General features: G+C 61.6%; 1 protein-coding gene across 9 annotated transcripts in view; it reads left to right on the forward strand.

The window, feature by feature from the left end:
• The first annotated feature begins 804 nt into the window (after positions 1-804).
• The window catches only part of TNS1 (tensin 1), a 283,525-nt gene continuing 260,805 nt past the window's right edge, over positions 805-23,524 (forward strand). For 2 of the 9 annotated variants that reach the window (XM_043525423.1, XM_043525425.1), the window contains exon 1: positions 808-941. In XM_043525423.1, coding sequence (XP_043381358.1) covers positions 846-941 — 96 coding nt within the window. In that variant the 5' untranslated portion in view covers positions 808-845. Of the gene's footprint in view, positions 942-23,524 lie in introns of all 9 variants that reach the window. The other 7 variants (XM_043525428.1, XM_043525431.1, XM_043525426.1 and 4 more) reach the window with 6 other exon arrangements.

Consider the following 23,524-nt stretch of genomic DNA (forward strand, 5'->3'; position numbering starts at 1 on the left):
CCAGAGAAATCCCATAGATGAGCGGGAAGCAGCAGAATCTCCCTGGAGGGGGCTCCCCCTGCCCAGCTGGGCCCAGAGCTAGGGCTTGGCGAGTGCTCTGTCCTCCCCTTGTGCCTTGCTCGCCCCTGCCCTGCATCCCCGGGGCTTTGGCGCAGCATCGCTCGGCTCCAGGGACGAGCTTGGCGCCCTAGCGAGCGCCGTGAAGGACATGAGCTGCCGAGCGCACGGAGCGGCCAGCAGCTGCAAGGCACCAGAGCCTGAGCGACCCGCGCTGCCGGGGGAGGAGAGGGGGGAGAATCTCATTAGCTAATGGGGGGTGGGATTTGCCGGGCGGCTCTGGAGGGGAAGCAGTGCCTGGGCTGGCTCGTGTGCGTGTGAGCTGGGCCCTGGGCGGCCCGGAGGGTGCAGCCCGCTCTCTGCAGCCTGCCCCTCGGGGAGCGCTGGGAGGCTTTGCAGGCTGGCTGCGCCTTCGCATGCTGCAGGGCCCCGCTGGCTTCTGCTGCCTGTCCCGCAGCCGGGGTCTGGCTGTGCCGCCCGCCAGGGAGCGGGGAAGGTTTAGCCGGCGTCTCCGGCACCTGGACGGGGCGCACAGCGAGGGACTGAGGGGCGCTGGCCCCAAGAGCTGCACCCAGGTCGCTCAGGAGGGGCTGGGAGCTGCCTGATGGCCATCCGGCTCTGTGGTGCTGATGGCACGGTGAGGGGCGGTCGGGATTAGCCCAGCCATACGCCGGGAGCCACTGGTTACCTCAGAGCTCAGGCACTGCCCAGCATCCACTGGAGTTTTAGCTGGAAGCCACCTTCCCCTGGGGGCTGCAGATCGTGGGGGAGCCAGGAAGGAGTGAGCTATGACCTGTCTCGGCTGGTGCTTCGGCTTGACTATCCGCTGGGGGAAGTACCTCTTCTCCTGCATCCTGCCCCGAGGCTTCTGCCGGCCCAGGAAGGTAAGTGGGGACAGGGGGCGTGGGACAGGGAGGTTGCGGTGGGGGGAGCCTGACCTCGTGTCTGCAAACGTGGTAGCCCCTGGGGAGCCCTGATTTTCAGGGGCGCCGTTGTGGGAGGAGGGGGTGGTGGGCTGGCTAAGGAAGGGCAGGAGGTTGCCCGCTGTGGGGGGATCCCTGTGGAGTGGGGCATGTCGGTGGAAGAGCCCTCGTGTGGGTGGCCTGAGCCGGCACTGTCTCGGGCAGCAGGGGCAGGCCAGCCCGGCTCTGGGGTCTGGGATCCAACTTTCTCATCCTGAGACCATCCCTGCTGCTAGCGCCCCTACGTGTCTTTCCGCTGGCCTGTCGTGCCCCCCCCCCATGGGAGGGGACCCCACTGTGGGGTCCTTGGCCTGGCCAACAAAGGGGGCCAATTGTACTGGTGGGTGCCAGGCTGAGACCACCCCCCCCAAACTCATTGCACGTAGCCCCTGAGCAGCCAGGGCTGGGTGGTAGCTGGGCAGAGGTGCCCTCTCCCATTGCCAGTCCCTTAAGGTGCCCGGACCCAACCACTCACCCTTAGTGGGTTTTAGTCGGGCAGCGTCCAATGCTGGGGCCTGCCCAGGGAGGGGGAGGTAAGTGGTAGCTGGGGGACCTGGCTGCATGGTGTGCAGGGGTGTGGAGACAGGTGGGGAGAATGGTGAGGGGCCTAGGGCAGCGACCCTGGGAACAGAGAGTGAAAAGGGCCCGACCCTGGAGAGGGGCCTTGTGAGGGGAGACTGGATTGAATCCTGATTGGGGCCCAGCAGGGAGAGCAGGGGATGCTCGTCTCTCTCAGCAGGGTCATGGGGGCAGCCACTGAGCTTGAAAGGTGGCAGGTTCGATAGTGACCCAAGTCAGCGTTGTTGGCCTGGGGAACTCACTGCCACAAGAAGCTGCTGAGGCCAAGAATTCACCATTAGGAGAGGGGGATCGGACGTTCTTAGGGATAATAGGTATAGCCAGAGTTATAACGACTGACAGTCAAACCTGGAGTAGGGCCTGAGCGCCTTCTACTGAGCACCTTCATCCAGAGCTTTTCCTGGGGGACATGGGAACTGCAACCCTAGCCCAGCTGTTTGGGACAGGAAGTGAAGTCCCTGGAGGAGGCCCAGGACACTGCTGCCCTGCTTCAGCGCAGGGGGCTGGATTGGAGGACCGCTCGAGGCTCCTTCCAGCCTGACAGGTCAGTGATTTAGGGCCTCTCCACCATGGCTCGCGGCAGTACTAGGGGTTCTCCCCAGACGTTTCCTGTTCCATCAAGGCTGCAACCTGCTACTGCTTGGCGAACCCGGCGGCAGATGGAACGAGCGTGGCTGCAGCTGGGTCCATCCGGCGCAGGCTTTTGCTGGCAGCACGGGCCTGTGCTCGGCCCTGTTAGTGTGACCAGTAACCACCGCCCGCTCTCCCAGCTGTAGCTGGGAGATTTAACTTTTTGTTCTCCTTCTAAAGAGTGCGTGATTTCCCCCACACCCTGCCCACCCCAGACCTGCTCTGTGTCGCTTCTCAAACAAAACCCGGCTGTTATCTTACAGCAGCGGTATTATGAAGCACTGGCTTGTGCCTGAGGTGTCCCCTGCTCTCTAGTGGTTGGACTCAGAACTGCACTCTTGTGTGTCCTAGACTCTATACTGCTAACAGCAAATGGGGATTCTCTGTTCTGTCCCAGATGGGGCTGTGAAGTTCCCAGTGTCGCTGTGAGGTGTTGGCTGGCCGGGTTTGTGGAGTATTGTGGTGTGTAGATATACTTGCTGATAAGGGCCCTACAGAAAGCTCCGGGAGAGTGGCTTGTCTTCAGTAAGGCGCTCCAGGGACTCAGAGATGGCTGCTAACAATCCAGTGTGTGTGATCTCCTCTCTGCACACACCAGCCCTGGGAGGGGTGGCGGAGGGGCTCGTGAGCAGGCAGTGTCCGGTACTCCATATTGCTGTAATCAGGGCTGCCGCTGGAGGGCGCTCAAGCCGCAGGGCCAGATTGTCCATCCCCACCCCACTGTAACTCTAGGGAGGTCAGAGGAAATGCCCCTGATGGACAGTGGCTCCTCCCAGTGCTCGTCACACCTTGGCTCGAGAGGGGTGGGGGACGGTGGATGGGAGCAAGGCCTCTGAGCAACGAGCTGGCCAGGCCTGAGCAAGAGAAGGGTTCCTGCTTGCGGGGGGGGAGGGGGCGGGTGGGGGGTTGTTTGGCTGGAGTCTGAGAGGGTTTCCCGGATGAGGGCCTGGTGGGGGGTTTGCAAAGGGGTGCAGAGTCCGATCTTGATGCCCCCGGCTGGCTGCTCCCTGTCCGGCAGGGCTAGCATCCAGGCAGGAAGAGATGCCGCTTTGCAGGTTGTCACGGAGCCCCCAGGCGATGCTCTGGAACTGCTCCCTACGAAGCCAGGCAGGACTCTGGGGAAGTCTCCTCTCTGGGAGCAGCCTGTCTGCAGGACACACAGCTCACCCGGCTTCCACCTTCCTGGGTCTGACCTCAGAGCATTCAGCCTCCTCTGCCCCTCCATGCGCTTCCCCCAGCAAGTCCGCCCAGGCGGGCTCCTGGGGAAGCCAGAGGGTCCTGCCCCCCAACTCCGCAGTCACACGGGACTCTCAGCCAGCCAGTAAAACAGGTTTATTAGACGAGAGGGACATGGTCTAAACCAGAGTTTGTAGGTGCAGAGAACAGGACCCCTCAGCTGGGTCCATTTTGGGGGGCAGTGAGCCAGACAACCACATCTGCCCTTCACTCCATGTCCCAGCCAGCCCCAAACTGAAACTCCCTCCAGCCCCTCCACCTCTGGGCTTTGTCCCTTTCCCAGGCCAGGAAGGCACCTGATTCCTTTGTTCTCCAACCCTTTAGCTCTCACCTTGCAGGGGGGAAGGGCCCAGGCCATCAGTTGCCAGGATGTCGGCCATTCTCTGTGTCCAGACCCCTGCACACACCTGCCCTCTAGGGCTCTGCAACAATCATACCCCCTTATCCCACCCCCTAGATACTTAAGAACTGCCTAGGGGAAACTGAGGCACCCCTACAATATTCAGAGGAAACATTCAGAACAGTCCCACTTCGTCACACAGGTGACCTGCCCTTTGGTTGGGGAGTTCAAACATGGCCTGATCGGAGCTCTGCCCCGCCTCTCTCGGAGGCTGACAACTGATGCCCAGGCAGCAGGCGAACCGGGGCAGTGAAATGTTCTTCCCGGACCCTGCGGGATCCGCTGATGCCTCTGAACCCTGAGCAACGTGCTGACCTCGTCTTCGCCGTGAAGCACAGCCAGGGTCTTCGCTGCTCGTGAAACGATCCGAGAAATCAGATCTGCTCCTGCCCTCGTGCAGCAGCTGGCAGGACGGTGCACGGCTGGGCCCGGGGGGGTGGGGGGCGCGTTCTGTAGTGCTTTGGCTATCTAGCTGTAGCGCGCGCGTGTGTGTGTGTGTGTGTGTGTGTGTGTGTGAGAGCACTGACTGCCTTAACCAGGGTGCAATCTATTATGTGTCTTAGCTCCTACGCCGCTAAAACCAGAGAGCGATTCTTCTGAACGTAGATAGGACGGCTGGGCTGGTGAGACAGGGGCTGGCACTTGGGGGATCTGGATTCAGCCCAGCCTGTGGGGCCTTGGGCCTGTTGCTGCGTTTCTCTCGCAGTCTGTGTAATGGTGATACTCCCTTTGTTTAGCCTGTGAGCTCCTCAGGGCGGGGCCGGTCCCTTGCTCTGTGTCTGTGCAGCGCCTGGCGCCCCCATCTCTGCTCCTGTCAGGTCACGTGTCACAAGTTCCTCCCTCCCTGCGACGGGTCATGCTTCAGGTTGCTGGAGCCATATGCGCTGGACCCCAAACTGATCTCAATCTGTTACTGGCGTTCCCAGGCCCTGCTGCTCCTTCATGGCCCAGTCCTCGCTGGCGCAAGCAGCTCCTCTCAGTCTAACGTTGCCTGACGGTTTCACGGATGTGCCACTGTAGATCTGGGATGAGCGCCGGGCTCTGAGTCGAAGGCATCCTGCAGCAGGGAGTCCCATGGGTTACGGTGTTGAGAGCAGCCTTTAAACCCAGCCTGGTCTGACCGTGCCACCCGTTTGGTTCACAACGCAACCCCTTGTTCTCCCTATTATGGGATGGCAGAGGGGGCGGGGTGCCTGGGCTGGGCCCTGGGCAGTGTCACCAGCTCTGGTGACTTGTTTGGGGAGTGACGGGTGGTCGCCCGGGGCTGGAGCCAATCTCCCAATGACAAGAGAAGCTGCAGCCCACTCGTGAATTTGAGCTATTTGGTTGGCTGCTTGCCCCATTTGCTCTGCCTTTGGGGGCAGAGCAACCAATCAGAGCTGCTGGAAGAGCTCCCCCCCCCCCCGAGAATGGCTTCAGGTTGCTGAGAATTGGGGGGAGCAAAGACGCCAGCTGCTCAGGGCAGCTGCTCCCCCTCCCCGTCTGTGAGCAGTGGGGACAGGACAGCACCTCTGCCTCCTGCAATGCAGGGGGGAGGAGCCCCCTCCGGAGCTGCCCCCGACTCCAGAAGGGACCACGCTGCAGCTGCCCCCACCCCCGGGGGTGGGAAGAGCCCCAGGCAGAGCAAAGGGGAGGCTGGGGGGGCAGAACCAATGGCTAGCCAGGGTTCATGTTGTCTCCTCCAAACGCGCGCAAGCAGCCAAGAGGGCTACAGGGGGATCCAGCCAGGGGAGGACAGACGGGGCGTCCCCCGGCGCGTTCAGGCCGCTGCTGCGTTTGCTCGCTGCTCCGTTCGGTGCAGCTGGCCCAAAGCCTCTTCCGCCCGGGACAATGGCTAGTCCCGGGGCAAGGCTCCTGGCTGGCTATGCAGTGCGGGAGGGGCCTTGCAGTCTGTCTGCATGGCCCTCTCTCCTGCGGTGTTCGCGGCCCCAGCTCTGCCCGTGTGACTCCAGGCTGAAGGCAGTCGGGGTGGGGTGGCCCTGTGGAGCCAGCAAAGGGCCCCAGCTCGTGGGTGCTGCCCCCTCCTCCCCAGCAGGGGGTACGTGTTTGAGGTCCCCATGGGTGGCACGTGGCTGGAGCTGCAGCCCCAGGTCTGGGAGCGTCTGGACACCCTGTGCCAGACCCACACGGCACCAGCAGCCCTACTGGTTTGGAAAGGAGGCGGGAATGTTTTCTGGAACGCGGGACTGTCCCTGAGGCTGGGGATGGAGGGGAGCTTGGGTTACCCACCCAAGGCAGCTGGTCCTATGGCACTGGCAGAGCTGCGAGGAATTTTGGCCTGAGCCACTGGGCATCCTGCCTTCCCCAGCGGTTGAGCTGGTGAGCTGGGCCCGCTGCATGCAGGGTAAAGGGCCGCCCCCCGCTGGCGGTCACGTGGCAAGACCTGCACTCGTGGTGTGGGAGGTCTGGGGGTCTGTCCTGGACCCCCAGGTGGGAGTGGGAGAGAGATTTTACCTAGGGACAGAACATGGTGTGGGTGACTCAGCAGGGGGCACTGGCCCCGAGTCCCTTCGGACCCCAACACCCCAGCGGGGTGCTAGGGGGTGGTGTGCTGCAGGAGGGGCCGTGTGCCATAGGGAGTGTGAAACGGACCCCTGGAAGATACTCAGCGAGTGGGTTTCTGAGGGGGAGAGCTGTTTAGATCTGACCAGGACACCACAGCTAAGGTGGATACATGAATTTGGCCTGCTTGCCGGTCCTTCTGCGTTCCAGCCAGGCAGGCTGTGAGGAAAGCCAGTAAGAGCAGCGCTGTGTGCTGTTAGGCAGCTCCTGTGTTCTGCCCCAGAAGTTGCTGCATTTCAGTGGCAGGTGAAGTGCTTTGGGCAGGATGAAAGGTCCAGGAGAAATATTTATCGCCACTTTCCAAACCATTAATCGATCCTCCAGCAGCCCTCTAGCTTGGGAAAGGTTGAGGCTGTTTTACAGCTGGGGAAACTGAGGCAGAGAATTTGTGACACTGTCTAAGTTGGGGTCAGCTCTTGGGTGTGTTCCAGTGCCCCAGTCCTGTGATGTGGCCTGTCGCGCCCACTTCTCTGCCCTGGAGCAATGCGCCATCTGTCAGTGTTATCAGTGGGCACTGGTGGGCCCAGCCACTTGCCGGCCACGGCCCCGAGCCTGTTTGGCCGGACGATACAAGTGCCTGAATGCTACCGGCTAATAACCGTGTCTGCTAGCGTCTCCCTGCAGCCTCCCTGGAAATCTGCCCACAACCTGCCAGCCATGACACGTCTTCAGCAATGCAGCTCGCCGTCACGCCCGGGGAGCCGGTGGTGGCTTCTGAGCCCTCCCGTCCTGTCCTGGATGCCGAGAGAGCTGGGGAAGGCGCCCAGCACTGGCAGCCACTCGGCATCCAGGACACCCGCAAATGTGGCATTCAACAGGCTGGTGTGTGTGTGTGTGTGTGTGTGTGTGTGTGTGTGTGTGTACACACATGCACTTAAAAGAATATACAGCAACTCTGAGCTCCCCCCTTGCTGGAGCGTTGGGCTTTGGGGCCAGGGACGTGTTTGCGTTTGCAGGGCCTGAGGCCTGATCTCAGCCGGTCCGCTTGATGCTCCTGTGCTGCCAATCGGTCAGCATCCGCCAGCCAGCGCAGTGAGCCCCCGCGCTCCCCGGTACGCTGCGAGGACGCAGGCTGGCAGCCGGCTCTGGCTGTCTAATCCAGGCCTGCCTCGGCATGCCTGCCCATCGCTCCGCTCTGCGTGGTCCCGCTTACGGCAGGGCCGTGCTTTGCTCCCGCCGCTTTCGAGACAAACGATGAGGGGGGCCTTTCTTCAGCTAAAAAACCCGGGGATTTATCTCCTCCTTGACAGGCTGAGCAGCGGCTGTCAGAGGAGCCTGTATCCCTAGTTCTTACGCTTTCTCTCTCCCCGCTTTGCGCTGCCTCCCGGGGTGTCTGTACTGAGGCAACGAGCTTCTCACTCTCTCCAGCCTAGCTTCAGCCTGGCCCCGTGTGACGAAGTGGGACTGTTCTTAATGTTTCCTCTGAATAGTGTGGGGGTGACTCAGTTCCCCTATGAAGTTCTTAAGTATCTAGGGGGTGGGGTAAGGGTGTATAATCATTGCAGAGCCCTAGAGGGCAGGTGTGTGCAGGGGTCTGGACACAGAGAATGGCCGACACCCTGTTTCCTGGCAACTGATGGCCTGAGCTCTTCCGCCCTGCAAGGTGAGAGCTAAAGGGTTGGAGAACAAAGGAATCAGGTGACCTCCTGGCCCGGGAAAGGAACAAAGCCCAGAGGAGGAGGGGCTGGAGGGACTTTCAGTTTGGGGCTGGCTGGGACATGGAGTGAAGGGCAGACGTGGTTGTCTGGCTCACTGCCCCCCAAAATGGACCCAGCTGAGGGGTCCTGTTCTCTGCACCTGCAAGCTCTGTTTTAGACCATGTTCCTGTCATCTAATAAACCTCTGTTTTACTGGCCGACTGAGAGTCAAGTCTGACTGCGAAGTTGGGGTGCAGGAACCTCTGGCTTCCCCAGGAGCCCTGCCTGAGCGGACTCGCTGTGGGAAGCACACGGAGGGGCAGAGGATGCTGAATGCTCCGAGGTCGGACCCAGGAAGGTGGAAGCCGTGTGAGCTGTGTGTCCTGCAGACAGGCTGCTGACCGGAAGGCGACCGCCCCAGAGTCCTGACTGGCTTCATGGGGAGCAGTTCCAGAGCATCGCCATTGGACTCCGTGACAACAGGTGGCAGCGGTGGGATGTACTGCACCCCGTGGATGGCGCTTCCTGCAGTAAGTGACTGGGGAGCAGTAAAACGAAGGGGGATTGACGAGGACCAGGCGTGCTGAAGGCTCAGAGAGGAGCGGTTTCAGGGGGCGGTAAACCCCTGGGAGTGTGTGACCAGCGAGAAGGACTGTGCAGTAATGGGGTCCCCCTGGGGACTGCAGTGAGCAGGCTCAGGGGTGGAGGAGCCTGCGGCTTGGCCCTGGGAGAGAGAAGGACTTTTGCAGTAACAGGGTCCCCCGGGGGATTGCAGCGAGCAGTCCAAGGGGCGGAGGAGTCTGCGGCTCGACCCTGGCAAAGAGGTGGTGACCTCGAAAAAGCTGGCATACTTGGGGTTCTCCCTGGAAACCGTGGGGAGCTGAGAGCACACAGGCCTGTGAGTCCACAACAACTTGGGAAGAGCGGAGTGACGGCCTGTCACCGTCTCCTTAAGAAGGACATTGTAACCCTGTGCAGAAAGAGAGGGTTGAGCATTGGAAAGTTCACCAAAGCGCAGTTCATCGTGCAGCTGGAGGAGGATGACCGCTCTAGGAACAGATTCCTGACCCAAATGGGGCTATCGCAGGATCTGGGAGCAGCTGGAGTGGTAGCCAGGCATCGCCAAGACTCCTGTCCCCGACCAGACGAGGGTCTTCACGATCGGGTTTCCCATCCGGGGATCGGAGACGGACGGGATTGGAGCTGAGTCCGAGAGAGCAAGAGGACTGTGAGAGACAGCGAGAGCCCGAGAAAGAGCTGCAGAAGCAGCAGCAGCATGAACTGGCGGTGGGGGAGCGGAGAGGCCTAGGGGACCTCCCAGGGGTGAGTGGGGATAGACCCCGGGGGGCCAGTTCCGCAGGGAACCTCGAGACTAAATTGCTGCCCCTGGTTAAGGAGTGGGGGGATGTGGATGCCCACCTCACTGCCTTTGAGCAGGCTGGAGATCTGAACCAGGGGGACCCTGCGGAAAAGCCCCGGTGTCTAGCTCCCTCGCTGGGTCCCAAGGCCGTAGACTCCGTCAGCCAGATGGATGGGGAGGTGGACGGGCTCCCACTCCTGGTCCCAACCTATATGTCTGTGTGGAGTTTCCTGGGGTCGGGCCCCTCGGACCCCCAGGGGGAGCGGAAGGTGATGGTCAATGGGGAGACATTCCTGGGGTGGCGAGATCCTGGGACAGAGAGAACTGTTGTCAGGCCCTGGGTGGTGCAGCCTCAGATGCTGAGGGGCTGGGTGAGCTGGGTAAGGGTCCCAGGGATGAAGCCCCTCGCCCTGCCTACTGCCCAGATCCCTGTGCAGACCCAGGAGGGGTCAGGCTGGCTGGTTGTTGGGGTTCTCCGGGATATCGGCTGCGAGACCCTGTTGTGGGGCGACTGTGTCTCTTTGGGACAGGATCCAGACCCTGCTCCTGTAACTGCCAAGGGTTTGAATTTGAATCCAGGGAACCAATCGGTGGAGAGGGAAATGGTCAGTGAAAATGCAGATGACCTGGCTGGCAGCAGGGAGGAGCGGCTAGGCTCAGGCTACCTGCCTGCCTGTAACCAGACCCCTGGGGCTGGGTGGGACAGAGAGATGCTCCCTGCGCCCTTGCACACTGGAGAAGGGGCTCACGCTGGCTCTGATGCTGTGAGGAAAGCAGGGAGCAAGGGCAGCGCTGAGCACAGTGGGAGCTGAGACCCCAGCTGAGTGGGGGGAGACACAGGCAGGGCAGGGGATCTGTGGGGAGTGGCAAGGTGCTTGGTAAGGAAAGTCTGGATGAGCCTAGGCAGCCTTGTGAGCCGATGGCTGTGTCTAGTCAGCAGGGTGGGAAGGCGAGGAGAGTGGAAGATGAGTGTCCCTGGACCTTACCTGTTACCTGGGTGAAGAATTGGGACAGGGAAGGAAATGTGCCTGTGTCTGTCAGGGGTATTGACTTGCCTATGGAGGGAGCTACCCTGATCTCCAAGCAGTTGTCTGTGACCAGCCTTGTGTGCTGGGACAAGGGGAATGAGATCCCAAGCTGTGTGTCTGGGAAAGGAGAAAGTGTGTCCGGCTCTTCTTTGTCTGTGGAGCAGACAGAAGGGGCCTTTCAGCCTGTGATGGTTGAGGGTCGTGCAGTTGTCTCAGAGCTGGTTCTGGATTCAGCTAAAGCCCAGGAAGGGAAGGGTCCTAAGTTTGGGTCTGCTCAGGAGAATGGCCCTGTAACTAGGTCGCATCCAGTTAGTGTCTATGTAAAATCCCAGAGCCCAGACAATTCTGGTGCTTGTATTTTGCCTGTTGCTAGTGTTTTGTTGGGAAAGGGTGTCGCAACTCTGTCTAGTCAGGGTGAGATCCGAGCCAGGGCACAAGGAGAGCATGAAGGTGTGTGATTGTGTTACCTACTGAGGGTGTGGAAACCTGTAGCAAGAAGGAAAAGATTCCTGAACTTGTGTGTGGCAAAGGGAAGGAGAATGCTTCTGACCTTTTCTCTAGGAAGTCTGTAAGTTTGCCGGAAAGGGGATTGTGTAGGAATCCACCGGATGGGCCAGAGGTAATTCTGGATGTAAGGGAGACCCAGAAAGGGTCTGTTGTTGCTCAGGAAAGTGTTCCTCTAGAGCAAGCCCTAGGTAAAGAGGGTAAGGGCAGAATTTCTGTGAGGGGTGAATTGTTGCATAGAAAAGCCCTAGGGAAAGGAATCCTCATGGAGTCTTTGCAAGCAGTTTACTGCCACTGAAGGGTGTGAAAGTGATTTAATCAAGACAGTTTCAGTTCCTAACAGCCAGAAATTTTCTGTTGTGAATGGATCCACTGACTGTCCTGTTGAAAGATCCAGTGTGGAGAGCCTTGAGAAGGTCTCAGATGAAGTGAAAGCTGTTAAGAAAGTTAAACCGTCCTATAACCAAGTGGCTGTGTTTGGCCTGCTTGATGGGGAGAAGACCCAATCCCAGTTTGACCCCCTGGGGTTTTGGGGTGGCCAAAGGGCACGGGCCGCATAAACCTTCCCACATGCGGCCTGTGAGTGCTATCGACCACCCCCGACCTAAGGGAGGGCGTGAAACTGGAAGGGCCTGGTGTAACTCCTACCAAGGAATGGGAGAGATGCTGGGGCATCCATGGGAACGTTGGCGGCTTCGAACTTCCCCAGGTCACTGGCTAAAGTGACCCCGCTCAGTTCGATCTCGAAGGGGGGAGAGATGTGACGAAGTGGGACTGTTCTTAATGTTTCCTCTGAATAGTGTGGGGGTGACTCAGTTCCCCTATGAAGTTCTTAAGTATCTAGGGGGTGGGGTAAGGGTGTATAATCATTGCAGAGCCCTAGAGGGCAGGTGTGTGCAGGGGTCTGGACACAGAGAATGGCCGACACCCTGTTTCCTGGCAACTGATGGCCTGAGCTCTTCCGCCCTGCAAGGTGAGAGCTAAAGGGTTGGAGAACAAAGGAATCAGGTGACCTCCTGGCCCGGGAAAGGAACAAAGCCCAGAGGAGGAGGGGCTGGAGGGACTTTCAGTTTGGGGCTGGCTGGGACATGGAGTGAAGGGCAGACGTGGTTGTCTGGCTCACTGCCCCCCAAAATGGACCCAGCTGAGGGGTCCTGTTCTCTGCACCTGCAAGCTCTGTTTTAGACCATGTTCCTGTCATCTAATAAACCTCTGTTTTACTGGCCGACTGAGAGTCAAGTCTGACTGCGAAGTTGGGGTGCAGGAACCTCTGGCTTCCCCAGGAGCCCTGCCTGAGCGGACTCGCTGTGGGAAGCACACGGAGGGGCAGAGGATGCTGAATGCTCCGAGGTCAGACCCAGGAAGGTGGAAGCCGTGTGAGCTGTGTGTCCTGCAGACAGGCTGCTGACCGGAAGGCGACCGCCCCAGAGTCCTGACTGGCTTCATGGGGAGCAGTTCCAGAGCATCGCCATTGGACTCCGTGACACCCCGTTCCCAGAGCCAGGTGTGCACAGAGCACCTGACGGATGCTGCAGCGCTCGGGGGGCTGCCCGGCGCGCTGGGCCATTACCGGACGCTGAAGGCAAATCCAATGCTTTCCGCCCGAAGTGCTTTCCGCGTGGCTGTGTGGTCCAGGGGTTAGAGCGCCAGAGACCCCCCTCCCCCCCAGCTATAGGGCAGTTTGCGGTCATTTGTAGCCAATGGTGGACTCGTTTTTTGCACAGGGCAATGAGAAGGGGAAAGTGAGGGTGGAGTCTTGTAGTGTTTGAAATTCCCTTTCCTGGTTCCCGCTGATGACTCTGAGATTCATCTGGAAAGAATCTGACTCTCTACGAAGCTCTTAAAATGTTCCACAAGAAACCCCGCAATTGCCCAAAGCTGTAAAACGCTTGTGACGTGTATCCAATGCAGCGTAACCTCCCTCTGCAGGGCAGCTTTTCTATCCACTGCAGCCGGGGGGGCTTTGGGGTTGGGGGGCACAAGACAGCAGAAGCCGTATGGTGTAAATTACCAACCGCGCCGGGGGAAGCATCGGAGGGTGAATAAATGAAAGCAGCTGCATCGTGGGGTGAATAACGGAGGAAGGGAGAAATGAAGAGGCGCGAAAGCAAGCTGTTCGCACGGGGGCCGGGAGAGGAGAAGGAGCAGTCACGAGGCACAGGGGTTGTATGGAGGGTGTTCCAGAGAACTGTAGCAAGGCCTTGCTTGATTCAGCATCACAACCAGCCCCTGCCTCAGTTTCTCCTGTTCGTACTTCTCAGGCTGCACCCAGCTGCTTGCAAGTCCATTAACGCCAGACCATGCAGAGCAGGGACGCTCTGCCAGGCCCATGCTGGTCCTCTCCCCGATCTTCTGGCCTCAAGTCTCCCCATCTCTGAGGGAGCAGGCTCTCTCTTCTAGGCAGCCCTCCCCGCAGGCTCCGATCCCCAAGCCAGGGCTGGATGACTGAGCACAGGACCGGGTGAAACCCACCCCATGCCAAGAACGATGCCGCAGGGATGTGGAAGAGATGCAGGGGAGGTTGGGGCTCGAGGAGTGGGGGACAGGGGAGTGCAGAGAGAGGGGCATGGAGATCGGCACCAACTGGCCTGAGCCAGGAAGTTTGCAGCCAAGGGCGGTTTTCAGGGAGGTGCTTTATTTACATTTGGAATGAAATGCTTTTGCCGAAGTAATATGGGAATACACCTCTGGAACATGAAAGACATTGAGAAGTCGGGGGGGATAGGTGTGTGAGAATGGGTGAGTGGTGCCCTCTATTGGCTGGAATCAGAACTGTTTGCCTGTGTGTCCTGAGCCCTGTACTGCTAACCGTAAATGGGGATTCTCCTGTTGCTCAAGTTCCAGAGGCCTCCCTTTTGGAACAGGAGGATCTGAATGATGCCCTGGCGGCTAGAGCCAGTGGCCTTGCCTGGAGCGGAATTTGGCCCTTGCTGTCTGTTGCAATGGCTCTGGGATGGTGGCAGCGTGGGGAGGCCAGGAACATGAATCTAGGTGGCGCTTTCACAGAGCTGGAAGGGGCCTGGGGCTGGCAGCTTTCTTTAAGACCTGGAGCTGGTCCAGTCCCTCCCCTCCAGCAGTGCAGCGAGTACAAACTATCGTATCAGGGAGAGCAGAGGCCCGATGTGTGCTGGAATGGCTCGTCCTGTGGCTAGCTTGCAGGGACCTCTGCGTTGTCCTATTAAAGCTGCTGCATCAGCACCCCCTGGCTCTTTAATTAAAGCCGGGCCCTGCGCGGCTGTTTGGCGGGCAGAGTTATTGTCTGCTAAATGAGATCTTCCTGAGTGGTTTTCACTGGGAATTAATCTTGCGGCTGTTGGCAGCTTAATGGCTCACCGAGATGCTATCGGCCGGTCCCCGTCTCGCCTTTCTTGCCTGAAGTAAGATGTGGGGCTGCCCTCGGATCCATGGGGCCTGGCGTGGGGCTGCTCTGTCTGATCTTCTAGCGCCTCCCCCGGACCCCCCCCCCCTTTCCAAAATAAGAGTCCGAGGGAAGGAGCCCAGCCCTGAAATAGCATCCGAACGGTGCTGTGCAGAAGGGAGGTGATCTCGCTTGTTTCGGATCACGGCACTGTCTGCCCAGGGCTGGGATGGCCGGCAGGGCCATGAGCTGTCTCTGGTTCGCCCGACTCTCCCTGGGAAATCTGGCCTGAATCTCTGCAAGTTTGTGTTATAGTAATTTAGCATCTCCCCCCACTAACAGATTCATTTTCACAACGCCCTGAGAGGCAGGCCAGGGTTGTTATCCCCCTGTAACAGATGGGGGAAACTGAGGCACGGAACTGACAGGACTGGCCCAAGGTCACCCAGGGAGACTGGAGCAGAGCTGGGAATTGCACTCAGCTCTCCTGCATCCCAGCCCCGTGCCTTACCCACAGGCCGGCCTCTCTCATTTGCAAATGTCCTTGAGATGTGGCCTAAGCAGGAGCCCCGAGGGGGGTGGTCAGCAGTTTGGGGGCTAGGCTGGGACTCAGCTCCCTGCTCTGCCATGGAGTCCATGTGACCCATGCCTCAGTTTCCCCTTCTGTCCAATGAGGATGGCACAACCTCCCCCTGCGAGCTAGGGAGGTGCTGAGGGATAAATACATTCAAGAGTGTGAGCTGTGTGGGCCGGATAAGCACTTTGGGGAGACGGCGCACTCCGGTTCTGGCTCACCCCTTTCTGAGCCCCTTGGGCCCCACCTGCAGTAGCTAACGATGCTGCCTTGGGGGTGGGTAACGAGGCATCAGGGGCTGCTTTGCTCCTTTGGCTAAAACCAAAACGTGACGCCCTGTTGTCTCTCCCGGTGCTTGGGCTCTGATTTGCTGTGTGTTATGAGCTTTGGCACTGGGTGTCCGAGCTATGGACCAACCTCAGGCCTCCTGCAGCCCCCTCCTCCAGTCCCCAGCCCGTGCATCTAACCTCTCCCGGCTCCCTCCCCTCCTCTCCTCAGGCCGCGCTGCGGCCCTTTGCACAAGCTGGCGCGAGAACCGTCTCCACCGCAGCGTGGGTGAGCGGCCGGTGGATCGGAGCGGAGCCCGGTGCTTGGGGATGGCGCAGGGATGCTGGATTTCTTCGGAAGGGGGCTCGCTTCTAACACGGGAGAATCCTGGCTGCGAGCGATGCTGGCGGCCGAACTCTAAGGGATGTGACGCGGGGGGGTGGCAGCAACCGGCGGGGGTGAGGGACACCAAGCGAGACTCACCCGGGTGTGGTCTGTGGCTGTCCCTCGCGCCAGCTCTGCCTCTGGCCCTGCTGCGGAGGCCTCTGGGAAGTGGCTCGTCCCAGAGGAAGGTGGCTCGGGGCGGGGGAGGGAGATCAGTGCTGGGTGGGGGGGGACGGTGGTTCGGGGAGCTGGGTGTCTGAACCGGGCTGGCTTTTGGCAGGGGGATCTCGGGAGGGGGTGGCTGACGGTGCCCGGCTTCTCTGGCCCCCTGAGAAGGGTGGGGCTGGCTCCCCGCCCCCCTGCCCAGTGTGGCTCAGCTCGGTTATTAAGTGGCCAGTTCGCTCGTTGACCTGTCCCAGCCGGCGCCTGCTGGCCAGCGGGGGACCCTGGCCTGCTGGAAACCAAGAATGGCCAGCAATGGGGCGTCCGGCGGCTCCCCCCTCTAATGAGCCCTAAATCACGCTAATGGCCCGCGCCCACTGTCCCTTGACCCTTCCCCTGCCCCTCTGGAGGGGCCCGGCCTCGCTGTGCTGCTGAATGGGCCGCGGGGGAAGATTTATGGAGCCGATGGGACTTTGTGAGGGGGCCTGCCACGCCCTCTCCCTTACAACGGGCCACCTGGGCCATTGCGAGCTGTGATTAGCGAGCCAGCACTGACGGATGAGCCTGTGATTGCCCCCCAGCCCGGTAGGGGGCCCCTGGGGAAGGACACGGCCCCTCCCCACCCCAGAGACTAATGAAGTCCCTGATTTAGGGACACTTAACCAGATGCTCCGGGAAGGGTCTGATCTGCCTTTGTGTTGGGCTGGCAGGGCTGCCCCAGCTCTGGGGGGGCCCCGAGCAGCTCTCAGGGGGCCCCAGCCCTGGAGCACAGCATCCAGCCGGGGCACCTCGTGACTGGAGGGCTCTCTGTAGCCCCGACGGGGGTCAGGGAAGAGACAAGTGATGTGGGGGCCATGGGTGGGCGGGGAGCTGAAGTGGTGCCCACGCCTAGCTTGGCCCGAGGCTGAGTGTGTTCTGGGCATTTAGCCGTTGCTGGCATGGCACCCAGGCAGCCCCCCAGCGTAGATGTGATCTGCCCCGGGGGCTGCTGGTTTGCAGCTGCAGGAGGCTGTTCTGATGCCAATCACGCTGCCCTGGGATTTATCGTCTCTCCGTTGGGCGTTTGCAACAGCAAGTTCCAGCAATGGCTAAAATCCCCGTGTAGACGAGGCTGTTTCCAGCCAGGGGAAGTGGCCCCAGCATGTGTGGGTCTGGAAGGAAGGGGAGGGATTGATCGGGGGCCGGGGTGAGAAGGGTCTGGCTTTGGGTTGCAGAGAGCCACAGGGGTTGCACTGGGCTGGGGAATCCTCTCCTCTGGGGAAGGGGTCGGAGCCCCACTGGCACAAATTAAACCAGTCCTGTCCCTCTGAACTGCTTGAATTCCCCCTCTTGCACCCAGCTCCGCTCAGAAATGCACCAGCGTCTCCTTTCCTTTCACCAACCCCCCTCCCCTCCCTGCCCTCTGCCCCCAGCAAGGGCTGTCTGCTTATAAGGCCTTCATCACCCTAGCCCCACCTCATCCCTTAGGCCAGGTGCTCAATTGCTCCGTGCCTCAGTTTCCTCAGTTTGCAAGTAGGTAGCCTAACTCTCCCCTCAGTCCCCATGTGGGGCACTCAGCTGCTGACGGGGCCCGAGAGAGCCCTGTCCAGAAATGCACTGCCCCGCGACCTGGCTGGCTGGCTATCGTTTCCCTGCGTCCCCCTGCCATAGCCGAGGCGCCCATGGAGCGCCGCGGGAGGAGCCAGAAGGGGGCAGATCCCAGACTTGAGTGCAGCTGCGTGTCGTTCTGGCTGCAGCGTGACTGCAGCCACTGGGGGGGACCTGGGGTGGGGGGGTCCACTGGCAGGCCACGGGGCTGTGGGGAGTACGGTGAACGAGCCCCGGTCTCTCCTTGGCCCTGGAGAGAATCGGCCGTGCAGGCAGGGGCTGGAGGTGGCGATGGGTGAGGGTCCAGGGAGCACAGTGGGGCCCTGTGAGCCGCTTGAAGGTGGCGAGCGCTGCGGGGACGGGTTGCCCAGAGGCCATTTGCCAAAACTTGACCCAAAGACAGTGTCACTTCCTGTCTTTTTCTCCCCCGTTCCCTGCATCCTTTCCCCGGGGGGCATGGGGCGTGCTAAGTCGGGTGACCCCCTCCCTGCCTCCCGTCGCGGCTCCTTCACCTACCTGGGAAGGGGTCCAGGCAACCTGGGACTGCATGCTTTGAAGCTCCTCCCCCCTGAGCGAGGCCAGGGGCTCTCAACCTCGTCCATATCCCCGCACCCCATGCCCCAGGCCCATCTCTCTGGGCCCCCCCTTTAGCCAGAAGGGAAGGGCAGGGTGGCTGTGGGGTCGGGGCTTGGGATTTCTTGGGAGCAGGTCTAAAGCCCCAGGGTTTGGAGCCGGCGAGTTCTTCACTGGCTCTCCGTAAAGCCCGCCGGAGAGTCCAAGTACCGTAGGGCCCCAGGACGCTGCCCGAAGGCCCTAGGCAGAGAACCCCCTCGCTCTTCTCCAAGGCCTCGTGGGGTTTCAGTCCTCTGTCTCCGCTGAGGTGGTGGTGCTGGGCCCCCAGGTCCCTGGGGAGCCATGCCGCTGCACCGGGAAGGAAGGGACTGAGCCCAACAAGCTCCCTGAGCTGGTGCAAAGCGGGGTTTACGCAGGTGCGGCACGACCACACAAGGGGTTTGCACCCGTGCGGCTGAGCCTCATCGGGGGAGTTCTCCCCCAGCACAGCCCCCTCCCCTGCTGAGACCAGGCTGGAGCCTCTGCACGCTCCCGGGAGCCTCCCTGCCCCCCAGCCCTGCCAGGCGGGTACCTGATGGATTCAGCCACGCTCCAGCACTGATCGTTAACGGCCAGTTTCCCAGCTCAGGTTAAAGCGGGTGTGGGGTCACAGGTCCTTCGGTGTCTTGGTGGGGAGCGGTGCTCGGATGCTGATCCAGACTTCCCCCAGATGCGGGGGTGTTCAGATCTGGTTTTGGGCCCATCTCCTGTGGGTCATTTAATCCAGCTGAGGTCAGTCACTTGCCACACGGTTACCAGCGTGCGCCTCTGTGGTCCACACCCACGAGCAGGGCCATGAAGCAGCTGATAGTGAAGCCCCTCCTTGGATCTTTGCCTGCTTCTAGACCGGCCCAGAGCCCCGTGGAGGCTCGGAAAGGTCTGGTGAACTTTGCTTGGGGCTTTCCTGGCCGCCTCTCAAGGAGGCGTGGGGACCCACCCCTTCCTAGCAAGGTGACGGAGCAGCAATTGGAGGCAGGGAAGAGTCGCCCACCGTCGCTATTTCGAGCCCAGCCCGAGGGGGCCCTTAGCAGGGATCTCGGGGCTCGTTCGGGTGGCATTGCCAGGCTGGTTTGGCAGAGCCAAGCCCCAAGCGTGCGCTGCCTTGGGGCGACCTAGCTGGGAAGTCAAGTGCCTCTCTTCGCTGATGTAGTTACTGGCCTCCAGGAGCCGTCCCGCACCGACAATCGATCCGAGCGCTCCCGGGACGGACGCACCCCGCCAATGCGAGGAGCCAGCACGCGCGTGCCCCTGAGCGATTTGATACCCGACCGCCATGAGTCAGGGGGGCGTCATTTTGTCGTGTAGACGTGGCCTTAGGGATGGGGAGGTGCGGCTCCGAACGAGGGCCTCTGCGCACGTCTGGGTGGAGAAGGTGGGAGCTTGGGTGGCCAGTTATGGTTGGCCGTATTCCTGGAGGTTTCATCATCTTTAATTAACGATTTGGCTCTAATTCCTGGAGACTCCAGGACCATCCTGGAGGACTGGCAGCCCGGCTCTTCGCTTTGCTGGGCGTTGAACTCTCGGGGCGGGAATGGGCCCTTTTCATGGGAGGGGAGCGCGGGAGCAGCCAGCAGTGAAAGCACTTACGGGGCGATAAAGAGCTTTAATGAGCCGCAGGCCCCGCAAGCTGTGAACCGATAGCGAAGGGGAGAAAGCAGGGGTGCCAGCCGGGGGCGGGGAGGGAGGTTTGGATCCACGCCGAAAGCACCTGAGCTGCTCGGGCTGGGAACTGCCGTTGGAACGAAAGGGATTTCGTTGGTTTTCTGCTGAGCAAAACCCTTTGGGTGGTCGGGGCGTCTCCGTCAGCGCCAGGGCAGCGGGTGCTGCAGGGTCTCAAATACGCTACGACCGGCACCGGTCCGACAGCACCGTTCTCCCCCCTTCACACCAGACCCTTCCCAAAACACTCTGCTATCCCTGCCCGGAGTTGTAACCTGTTGGATCCTCAGCGCGCGGGGGGCCCCCCGATTTACGGGGACAAGGGGGAAGCCAGACTCTCAGGCGGTGAAGCGGTGCCATGGATTTCTGGCTGGGTGCTGGGCTGGTGCTGGGGGCGGGGGAAGCCTGGAGGTGTCGGGGCGGGAGCCTGCGTCTCTGTCAGGTTTTTGGTGACGTCCCAAGTTTTCCATTTGTTTCCTCCCTAGGGAAGAAACTCAAAGTCACCGGGCGCGATGCAGGAATCCCTGGGCTGGGTCTGCTCTGGGCAGGGGATCAGGCTTGCTGATGGCCCATCGGGAGGGATGCAGCTGAGCTGCGGAGTTCGGCTCCGGGTCTCCGCTCCCCCTGGGCTGGAGGGGGGCCTGGCTCTAGGGTGTTGGTTTGGGGCTCTCTTCCCAAGCGGTGCCCAGATCAAGGTGGGGTATGCAGCGAACACCCTTGCCCTGCCCTCCCCTCCCCTGAGGCCTCACCCATGCCCCGCCCCTTCTCTGAGGCCCCACCCCCCATTAGCTCATTTTCACCAGGCTGGTTGAGGGGGCTGGGGTGCGGGAGGGGGTGAGGGCTCCAGCTGGGGGTGTGGGCTCAGGGTGGGGCCAGAACTGAAGGGTTCAGAGTGTGGGAGGGGGCTCCAGGCTGAGGCAGTGGTTGGGATGCAAGAGGGGGTGAGGGCTCTGGCTGGGGGTGCGGGCTCTGGGGGTTTGGGATGCGGGGGGGGCTCCAGGCTGGGGGGTGGAGCCAAGGGGCACTCTGTGCTGGGGGTGCAGGCTCCAAGGTGGGCCCAGAAATGAGGGGTTCAGGGTGTGGGAGGGGACTCTGGGGTTGGGGTGTGGAGGGGGGTGGAGTGAGGGCTCTGGCTGGGGGTGTGGGCTCTGGGGTGGGGTTGGGGATGAGGAGTTGCGGTGCAGGAGAGTGATCCGGGCTGGGACTGAGGGGTTTGGAGGGTGAGAGGGGAATCGGCTGGGCAGGGGTTTGGGGTGCGTGAGGGGGTGTGAGGGTTCTGGCTGGGGATGAGGGGTTTGGGGTGTAGTAGGGTGCTCCGGGCTGGGACCGAGGGGTTCGGAGGGCGGGAGGGGGATCAGGGCAGGGGGTTGGGGCGTGGGAGGGGGTGAGGGCTCTGGCTGAGGGTGCGGGCTCTGGGGTGGGGCTGGGGATGAGGGTTTGGGGTGCAGGAGGGGGATCAGGGCTGCAGCAGGCGGTTGGGGGTCAGGGGTGCAGACTCTGGGCAGCGCTTACCTCAAGCAGCTCCCAGAAGCAGCGGCAGGGACCTCCTGCCTGAGCCTGGTCCTGCGGGGCCAGATCCTCCATGAGCCTGCAGCAGCCTCTCCATTGGCTTTGGCTCAGGCCTGGAAAGTTGGGTGAAGCCCCCTTGTTTCCGGGTGCTTCTCGGACCCTGGAGCCCTCGGCTCTGCCCGCCTGCCCTGAGCGATGCCCGTTCTCCAGCAGCACCAGGGCACGGAGCCCCTCGCTGGCCGGGGTCCCTCGGCTGGGTATCTGGGCAGAGCCTCTACCCAGAGCCTCAGGGGCGATGGTCTCTCCAGCTTCTCATCTCCCCAAAGCCGGAGGGCATGTCATTTCCTCCCCACGCGTCCAAGCCTCCCCTGCCCCATCTGCCCCCCCCCCCGCCTCACCCTAGGCACCCTGGTGCTTTCCCTCCCCAATATGTCCTGGCCCAGAGGGGCATGGGCTGATGGGCCAGGCCCTCCGTCCCCAACCGGAGCCAGGGGTTGTTGGAGCCAGGGTTGCCCTCAGGGAAGGGAGCCCGGCGGGTGTGGGGGGACTCCGTGCAGGGGCAGGGAGGGGGCTGCGTGTTCCCAGGCAGTGGGGGAGGCAGGGAGCCGGGGTGGTCCCGTCCCGCTCTTGGCTGCCACGGCCCCATATAAAAGGCAGCATTGTCTGGGGAACACAAACAGGGGCTCGCCGGGCCCTGCCCGGCTCGCAGGCTTTGTCGCGGGATCCTATTGAGCTTGGGAGGGAGGGTGAGAGGGGCTGGGGCACAGCGAGAGGGGAGGCAGGCAGACAAGCAGAGCAAGGGGGGGCAGCCTGGCTCTCTGGCTGCTTTAGCAGGGCCTGGGGTGCAGGGTGGGCAGAGGGGGGCTGTGACGGGGGTGGGGTTGCAGAGGGGGAATGTGTGAAATGGGGGGGGGGGGTAGGAGGGTACGGGGGAGGGGATGTGTGAGTGGGGAAGGGGGCGCGGGGTGTGCACCAAGGTAGCGGTGCCAATTCTCTGGCCCCACGGGCACTGTGAGGGCTCGTAGCGCAGCATCTCTCCCCCTTGCCCCCCGGCCACAAGGCGGCTGCTGCGGGAGCCTTTGGGGTACAGATGTTTGGGGTGGGGGGCTGGAAAGCACCCCCACAAGAAAGGACCCAAGGGAGCATGCAGAATCCTTCCCAGCCTAGGTGCGGGTGATGGCCAGGTGTCTGCCAGGCCCCAGCCATGTGCCAGGCACCTGAGGGCACAGCCCCCTGACCCCAGGGGCGCTCTTCATTGGAGGAAGCAGCAGGTGGGGGTGGCTGGGGTGCCGTGGGAAGGGATGTAGTCCATGAAGGGGTCATTCTGGGGCATCTCCCTGGCCTGGGCCAGCGGCTTTCCCTTGCCCGGGGCATCCTGGCACGTCCGCAACTGAAGCCGTGATGGCGTGTGTGGCGCTGGGGGGAGGGGAGCTGGCGTTCCCTCGGGCTGGGGTCGGTGTCAGGCCTCGATAAAGGCTCTGCTGTGTCGTGGAAAATTAACCACGCGTTGTGTTTGGCAGAGGGCAGGTTGGCAAAAGTTCACTGTAAAGGGGAGGGTTCAAGGCTTTTGAGAGCCCTTGGTGGGGAAGAGCCCCCAGCGCCCCTCCCTGCATTCACCCTAGCTGCAGGACAGCGGCAAGGGACCAGCCTGCTCCCTGGGTATCAGGCTGAGCCCCCCAGCTTCCCCCTCCCCTCCCCAGGACTGCAGGAAAGGGCTAAACTTTGCAGTGTTTAGCCCCAAGCAGGTTCCTCCTTCTCCCTCCCCTCCTCTTTGCGTCTTTCCTTGAGAGCGGCCGGCCCCCCTGCTCCTCTGGGCCCAGGCACATGTGGAAATTGGATGGGAGAGCCCGCGGGTGTGTTGGTGGAAGGAAATGGGAACCAAATGTTGGCTTGGACCTTGAGGGGAAAATGTGTTTGCAGGGCGAAGCTGTTCTTACCGAGGGCCTGGCTCGGGGGAGCCGGGCGCGCAGCTGGTTGGAACGTGCAGGAGCCGATGCTTGGCCGGAGCCCTGTGCAGCTGGAGAACGGCGCCCGGCTTTGCTGGAACAGGGGGGTTCCCGGTGTCCCGGCCTGGCTGGCGCTGCCCTCGGCTTTTGCAGGGCTCTGGGGTTCCCTCAGAGGTTTGTGTCCTCTGGCTTTGGGCGACTGAGCTGGGCAGGAATAGGGGAAGTGCAACAGGCCAGGCAAAGTCTCCCCGTTTTGTCCGGGCCCAGCTATGCAGGGTGACCGGCTGGCTGGCTAGCACGGGGGGCCGGCAGTGAGGGGACCCAGCCATCTCATCGCCAGGTGGCCCGTTCCAAGGCAGGTTCTCATCTGATGGCTGCTTGGAGTAGTGCCCACGTCCCCCGACCTCCACCCCAGCTGGTACTACGCTTCTCGCCAGTTCCCCTGAGAGACCACGGGCTGAACGTCTGCAGAGACTCGACCCCCGAGGGCCCTGGGCAGGGGCTGCGTGCT

The sequence above is a fragment of the Chelonia mydas genome, chromosome 11 (genome assembly GCF_015237465.2).
Source record: "Chelonia mydas isolate rCheMyd1 chromosome 11, rCheMyd1.pri.v2, whole genome shotgun sequence".
NCBI classification, from domain to species: Eukaryota; Metazoa; Chordata; order Testudines; family Cheloniidae; genus Chelonia; species Chelonia mydas.